Here is an 8,463-nt window from a genome sequence, read left to right as displayed (position 1 = left end):
AAACAAAGCCAAGATACTTTTATAGACTTGCTTTCAAGACCATCCTATGAAAAATTTCAAATAAAATACACTAATGCAAAAAGAACTGTAAATACTACATACCTATTTCTATAATTCTGCATTTAACATAGTACTTCATTTTCTTTCTCAAAACTTACTACCCATTTATCCATGCACACTTCTTTCTACACATTGGTCCGTTTTTATTTTTTATTGGATTCTGAGGGATATCTATGTATGTATGTATGTATCTATCTCTATCTATCTATCCATCCATCCATCCATCCATCCATCCATCCATCCATCCATCTAGACTTTAAAAGCATCAGGCTAGTAAGTAATCCATATAACTTAGCATTTTTAATGTTTTTCTAAAAATCGAATTTGGCACTCTGGTACACTGAAAACAAGAATATATGTGAGATAGATTTTGGGCTGGGGAGATAGCTCAACAGTCTAAGTGCCTGCCTGGCAAGTGGAAGGACCAGGATTCTCTATCCCTGATACTGCATGCTGAGCCGGCTGGGAACCCTGGATGTATAATGCAGGCCACCACAACCAAGTGTGGTGGCACACACTTGCAATCTCAGGGCTGGGGAGACTGAGATAGGAGGATCACTACGAGTCTGAGCTGTGTAGTGAGATCCTGTCCCAAACAAACAAGCAAACACACAAATAAAATAAATAAATGATTAAAATTTTTTTTTGAAAATACAGATTTTTGTGTCCCTTTTTCTCTCCTGTCTTTGACCATTATCTTTTAAAGGTGGATATTCTAGTCTCTTTTCCAGTTTCTAAAAGTATCAGCTAGTTTCTAGACTCCCTGCCACAAAAGGGAATTGAAATAGATCTTTTAAAATATCAGTTAGAAAACACATATATTTTTATAAATACATGTACTTGGTCAGGAAATACTATGCTTTTATCAGAAAGAAAATAACATGCACTAATCACAGGTACAATTTATCTTCTGAAGAATAGTTTCTATAGTGAAACTTCTACAAAACTATTTTTTAAACTCAAAAGTTATAATCAGACTTTATAGCTATTTGTTATATTCTATATTTCTCAAGTGATTATATTTCATCATACATACTAATCTGTATTGTTCATTTATTAATGGGTGTTAACTAACCATTCTTGTTTTCTGGTAGACTTACATTATGTGTCAAAGCCTTAATCATATTTTTTTATGATTAAGAAAGAAAACTAATCACATTTATTTGCTCAGCACACAGTGTGACACATCATCAAAGCTGACCCATTAACATTTTTAAGTGAAAGACTACTACCCATAAAAGATAACACATGTAGAAAATAGTTTAATTTGTAATAAGATATTGTATTTATTTTAATCAATATTATCAAATGTTATTTTCTCCATTGTGCCTTATTACTTCTCTGAACTGAGACATGACCTTATTATTCTCCCAAATGACTGAGTTGAACATATTCAAAATTCATTTCAGCAGAAAATATAACTATTACGGCTGGCAAGACAGCTCAGCGGACTAAGCACCTGCTTAGGTGAGTACAGGGACCACATGCTACACTGGCCCCAAACCCAGGTGCACTGAGCTGGCCACCAAAACTAGGAGTGGTAATCACAGCCCTGGGGAGGCTGAAAACAGGAGGATCACAATGAGTCAGAGCTGCGTAGTGAGATCCTGTACCAAATACATTAAAAAAAAAAAGATATAACTGTTTAAATCGTTCTTCTCAAGTGCAAGGCACATGATTTGGGGCATCATGATGTTCTGAGCTGGCCTGGTACATCACCTACCTTTCTGCTTTCAGTTGTGGTAATAATGTCACCAACTCATCCACAAGAACATTCTCCAACTCTTGTTAAAAGGATGCTGTATCCTGAAATGTGTCCTTTAAGGCATTATTTTAATATCACTGATACTTTCATTTTTTCTGAGTGCAAAACACTTTAGATTTTAACATATAAAGTACTACAGAGCTGGGGATTAACACTATCCTTTACATGAACAGTACCTTACCTTGCTGGAGTTTTCTAGTAGAAACTGGAATGTGTTCTGCACAGCTTGGCATGTTTCAAGTTCAGTCTGGCTGAAGGCTATTAAATAATCTTTGAGGTGATCATACACATTTCCATCAAGAGCCTAGAAGAGAGCAGTAAACAGAAGCAAAAAAAAATTCTTAGTAAGGCTTTGACACATAATGTCAGTCTACCAGAAAACAAGAATGTTTAGTTTAACACCCATTAATAAATGAACAAAAATACAGATTAGTATGTATTATGAAATATAATCACTTGAGAAATGTAGAATCTCTATAATAAACAGCTCAAAAAATAAAGCACAACTATAAAAAATTTAAAATTCCTAAATTTGAAGGAAAACACAGCATGTAACTTGGAGAGAAAAGCCTTGGGTTCTGATTGTTGCTCCTTCACTTGATAGCTTCTGTAGATACTGCAGGACAGAGGAGATACAGGAGCTAAATGAAAAAATACAAGGAATCTAGGCATAGAGCCTGGAATAGGGTAGACATTGAGTAGCCCCAATCTCATCCATTTTTCCTTACACATATTGGTACAATTATAATTTTGTATATATTTACCAAATAATTGTCAAGGGAAATACAGAAATATTTATAAAAATTTTAAAAAGGACTCAGAGGTTCTGTTTTGGGGAAGAAAACCCATGCAACAGAAGATTTAAAACAATCTCGTTTAAGCAGTATAATAGGACTTCCTGAAATTGAAAAAAATTAGAAAGCCACTGAATATTTGAGAAATGGTTAAACTATGTGTATAGACACTAAAATGTAAGCAGTCACCTAATTAAAAACTGTGGAAACTGCACAGATGAAAAAATATGTATCAAATAGTATTAGAAAGCAAATAGTACTGGAGATGGAATTCATGATCTTACACATTCTAAGCAAATGCTCTACCTGAGCTACATTGTCATCTCTTTTTAAGATGGTACCTTAAACATTTTAAGGCAGAGTGTCACTAAGTGGCCCACGTTGGTCTTGAACTTACATGATTTCTTCTGCAGGTATGTGCCACTACTCCTAGCTGCTATTTTAGTGATTTTATTTAATTTTGCCTTTTTGAGACTGGGTCTTGTTATACAGGCCAGGCTTGTCTTGAGCTCACTTTGTAGCTCAGGCTGATCTCAAACTTGCAGCAATCATCTTGCCTCAGCCACCCAAGTGCTGACATTACAGGTGTGTGTCACCATGCCTGGCTTCACTTTATAATTTTAAAGTGTACAATTTAGTGGCTTTTAGTACATTTACAAGATGGTACAACAATGGCAACTACCTAATTCCAGAACATTTATATGTCCCTTACCTTAAATGTCCCATACCCACTCAGCAGTCACTTGGCACTCCTCCTCCCAGACCCTGGCAATCACCAATCTTTTTATCTCTAGAATTCTGCCTGTTTTGGACATTTCATAGAAGTAGAATCATGTAGTCTGTGACCTTTTGTGCCTGGTTTCTGTTAACTTCTCATAATGTTTTCAAGGATCACCAATGTAATAGTACTTCATTTCTTTTACAGCTGAGTAATATTCCACTGTATGGATATAATGTTTTTACCCATTCATTAGTTGATAGGAACTTGTTCCTTTTCTATTTTCTAGCTATTAAGAGTAATACTGCCATGAACATTCATGTACAAGGTTCTGTTTCAATTCCTGTGTGGAAATTGAGCATACAAATAAAGATCTTCTTGACAAACATGTCTAAAATAGAACCAAGAGAAGGGAGAAAAACAAGTCTCAAATAATTATTCTAGGAACTTCCTTGCTAGGCCACTGTAATGGAACAGAATTTCTTATCTTTTAATGCCATATTTTTTCTTCTTAGCAATTAATAGAACTACCACTGTGACCTTAAGACTAGCTTTACTCAGGATTGCTGCTGCTCACCAGTCAGTTTTCCAGTTCCCTCAAGCTCTATAAGCTCCAATAAACTTATAATTTCATAATGAGTTGCAGAGATTTCTGTTTCAATGGTCACCAACTTTCCTTTGTTTTCCAGACATACTAGAGGTCATCCTGGCCTGTAAAAGATCCTAATTTGTTTATATTCCTCCCAAATACAACCTGTTTTGTTTTAGAGATTTGCTTTTACTTCAACTTTGCAATCTGTTTTCTCTCTGGAAGACAAGCAGGAATGAAATTTTTAGATGATACATACATATTTGGGAAGGGTACAAATAGCACATTTACAAGGTGGTACAACAATGACAACTACCTAATTCCAGAACATTTATATGTCCCTTACCCTAAATGTCCCATACCCACTCAGCAGTCACTTGGCTCTCCTCCTCCCAGACCCTGGCAATCACTGATCTTTTTATCTCTAGAAATTTGCCTGTTTTGGACATTTCATAGAAATAGAATCATATAGTCTGTGGCCCTGGGAGAGTATTGAGCATTGAAGATGGAAGCTTCATACTGAGCTACCTCTTCTGCCATTTTTTACTTTGAGACAGGGTCTTGCTAAAGTACTGTTGCCCTGGCTAGGCTCAAATTTGCAATCTTTTAGCTTTAGCTGCAGAACACTGAGATCATAGGCATGCAGCACCGTGCCCAGCTCATACAGGAATTCTGTGTTTAACTATCTGAAAAACTGCTGGCCTCTCCCAAAGTGTCTGCACCTTCACAACAGCAATGCAAGAGAATTCCAGTTTCTCCACGTCTCACCAACATCTATTTTGTTTTGGGTGTTTTGTTTTTTAAATTATGAAAGCCATTCTAACAATTGAGATATGGTATCTCAGGGTGGCTTTGATTTGCGTTTCTCTAGTGACTAATGATGCTGGGCATCTTGTCCTTTGCTCATTGGCCTATTAAATATTTTCTTTGGAGAAATGTCTATTGAGGCCCATGATCCATATTTTAACTTTTTTTCCCTGTTAAATTAGAAGAGTCCCTCGTATATTCTGGTGGTAGTCTTACAGGATACACAATTTGCAAATATTTTCTCCCATTTTGTGGGCTACCTTTTCAATTTTTGATAGTTTCTATAGATACAAGTTCTAAATTGTGAAGCAGTCTTAGGTATTTTTCTTTCTTTCTTTTTTCAGGGTTGAGGTTTTTATTCTGCATGATTATTTGAGGTGGCCTTCATTCTTCCAGCCAGGAAGAGAAGGTTTTTTTTTTTTTTTTTTGTGGAACCAGGGATTGAACTCAGGCCCTTGCGCTTGCCAGGGAAGCGCTTATTCCACTGAGCCAGGTACTTTTCTTTTGTTGCAGGTGTTTTAGCGTTATATATAAGAATTGCCTACATTTGATCATAGCCAAAAGGCCAAGAAGTGATATAAGATCATCTATAGAAGCTTTATAGTAAACTTCTTTAGTATTTTATGTTTTGCTATTTCATTAAATTTTCATTATAAAAATTAACTTTTAGAGAAAATTCTGTCCTCAAAGTATTGAGTAGCAAAGCTACACCTTTTGTAGCGCTTATACCACTAGATGGCACCACAGAGTACTTCACATATAGATGGTGCAAATATCTATACTAGTTCATGTAGTTATATAACATCACCAGTTGAGTTGGAATAAAAATTTTTACTTTTAAGACATACTTTTCATGAACTTGCTTAAAAATAAATATATAACTTAAAAAATATTTAGTACAGGGTCTACAGGGTCTCACTATACAAATCGGAATTGTAGCACTCCTGTTTTTCAGCCTCCCAAGTGCTGGGATTACAGGCACCATGTCCAACCTCAATCACCATTTTAGTGCGCCCCAGGGTCAGAGCTAGCACGGCAGGCTAGAGATCGAACCCGGGCCCCTGCGTCTGCCTAAGCGGGTGCTTTAGTCCACTGAGCTATCTGGCTGGCCCATTAAATATGTAACTTCTAACAGAATTTTTTGTTTAGAAATGCTCTTGGTTGGTGGTTATAATCTTGTGTTCTGGGAAACCACTGGAGTATCTTATTTATATGCAGCAAATAATATAGGAATCAAGAATACAAGAAAAGAAGGCATGCAATTAAAGTTGCACTGAATACCCACACAGTTTCTATGATCTCATTATTAAGTAATAAATGTACTTAAGGACTATAGTAGCTGTATGGGTGTGACTGATAGGAAGAAGCAAGGAAGCAAGCTGGTCAGCCAGTGAAGGTCCCCGCCCCCTTTTATTAGTATGCATTTATGACACACAATAAATAAATTCAACATGGGGAATTGAGATATATATATATCTCAATAAAAAAGATGTGATATATCACATTTTTTTTAAATCCTGCCTCAGGCTTATTTGTACAAAGAGCACAGGAAGACACCAGCCCCCCACAGATGGCACCCCAGGGGTCACACCAGCCCTTCTGTTTTTATATCAGCAGATAAGAGGCTTTTACTGTGGAGCCTTCACGGAGGCTTGGGCAGCTTTGGGGGCCCGGGCTGGGGCAGAAGCTGGAGCCTGGGTCTTGGTTGGAGCAGAAACTGGAGCATCGTCCTTGGCTGGAGCCTGGGCCTTTGGCCAGCAAGGCCTGTATACCTTTGGCAATGTGGGCATGGATACCCTTCTCAAGCTTGGGGTGGGCATACAGGCAAGTCAAGCAAGCCTGCGGTTTACTCCTTTTGGAGTGATCTTGGGCTTGACTTCCTTGGGCTTGACGAGGGCCTTGATAGCCTCGGCGTGTGTACTCGTGGCCTTGGCATTGTTTGCTTGCATCTTCTTGAAGCCCTTCTTGTTGTGCTTCTTTGCAAAACTCATGTTCCTAAGGAACTCGGGATCTACCCCCTTCAGAGATTTGTATCTTTGTAACTGAGGTTTCTTGATGCCATTTCTGTCATTTTTAGAATGGGTTGTGCATGGTGTGATTCTTGGGCTTGGCCATAACTGTAAACTGTGGCGACCAAGCAACCGGAACTGGAAGATGAAAAACCTGCCTATATACCACATCTTGATCCCTTTACCCCTTCTCTTTTTTGTTTAGTTTTTGCTTTATTTTTTATTCATTTATTTATTTATTTATTTATTTATTTATTTATTTATTTATTTATTTTGCAGTGCTGGGGATCAACCTCAGGAGCTAAGGCATGCAAAGTACACACTGTACCACTGAACCACATCCTAGCCCATAAAGCCACTTTATTATTTCTCATCTGGATTATAACAGCCATTGCCTATGACCCTGTACCCAGCTGTCTCTCTTGCCAACTAATATGTATATGTAAGCTAGGTTTCTAAATTTCATATTTTATATATGTTATTTAAATGCTCAGCACTCTTTACGGGTTATCTATTGCATATAAAATTTTAAAAAGTATATCATCATGGCTTGGGATGTGGTTTTGCAGTTTAGCTTCTTTATTACTCCTTGCCTCCTCTCCTGATTCCACTTTTCCTACAACACATCTGCTCTGGCTCCACTACTGCTCTTCCTTTGCCACTGAGCTTTCAGACAGGTTTTTCCTCTGCTTGACTATCTCTTTCTTCTCTCACTTAATTTAGCTTAGTCTTACTGATCCTATGAACTTCACTTGATTATTATCTATTCTGGATATCTCTCTTCTCTTTTTGCTTCACAGTATATAACTTCTGATACTTGGCTGCCTTTCATTTGGTTTTCTAAAATCTATGAATGAGACATCAGTACAGAGTATGACACTGGTGTGGAACAAATATTTGTTCCACAAAACAAGTAACAAACTGTATCAAAATTCACAGGTTAAAAAAATGGATGAACTCATTCTGAACCCTATGGCTAAAAAGCAAGCCTAATAACATTAACACTAAGCCTAATTATGCAACACTAACATGTTATACAAAAAGAGAAGTAATTGATTCACAAAGCTTTGTTTAATGAAGAGTTTTCAAACCTCTTAATGGCATCTTAACTTGTTAGTATAAATTCCTTGGTGATTGCCGAAGTGCAAACAGTTGGTAGGTAACTCATTCAAATATAAATTTAAAAACAGTAAACCATTTGACTACTTCGTACAGATTTGGGGGGAGAATTCTTTAGTAGCTAAATTTAGTTATCATGGGGTGATTAACCAACAATTTAATTTAATGATCTAGTAATGTTTAAAAAAAGATTGAATTTAAATACTTTTTTTAAATTCAGGCTCTCTGATTATTTTATTGGAGTAAAGATACATTTTATCAACAAATAAAAATGACCTCATACTTGATGAAAGTTACATATGATTCATTTTTTGCAGTGCATTATTCACTTTGTTTTGGTTTTTTTGTTTGCTTGCTTGTTTGTTTTTGACATCAGTTATTTTATTTTAAAGGAAAAAAATAAAAACAATGGTACAAAATCTCAAAACAAGATTTTAGGAGAGTAAAAATGGTTAGTACATTGTGTATTGTTACTGCCAAAGTAGTTTCTCATATTACAAGATACAGGCAAGAAATAATAAATAAACAACATAGGTACAAACCTCTTCTTTTTTTAAGTCAACAGAAAATGGAAATATACTTTTTAAAGTTTCTAATACTAG

The 8,463-nt window shown here is 36.3% G+C and overlaps 1 protein-coding gene across 2 annotated transcripts in view; it reads right to left on the bottom strand.

Annotated features, from left to right (window-relative positions):
• Fchsd2 (FCH and double SH3 domains 2) overlaps window positions 1-8,463 on the bottom strand; it is a 350,373-nt gene that overhangs the window by 118,087 nt on the left and 223,823 nt on the right. For both annotated transcript variants that reach the window (XM_004641933.2, XM_023702160.1), the window contains one exon: window positions 2,007-2,129. In XM_004641933.2, the coding sequence (XP_004641990.1) occupies window positions 2,007-2,129 (123 nt within the window). The remainder of the gene's footprint in view (window positions 1-2,006; window positions 2,130-8,463) is intronic.

This window comes from Octodon degus, unplaced genomic scaffold (assembly GCF_000260255.1).
Source record: "Octodon degus isolate 3935 unplaced genomic scaffold, OctDeg1.0 scaffold00146, whole genome shotgun sequence".
Taxonomy (NCBI): Eukaryota; Metazoa; Chordata; class Mammalia; order Rodentia; family Octodontidae; genus Octodon; species Octodon degus.
This window is presented reverse-complemented; position numbering and strand designations above follow the sequence as displayed.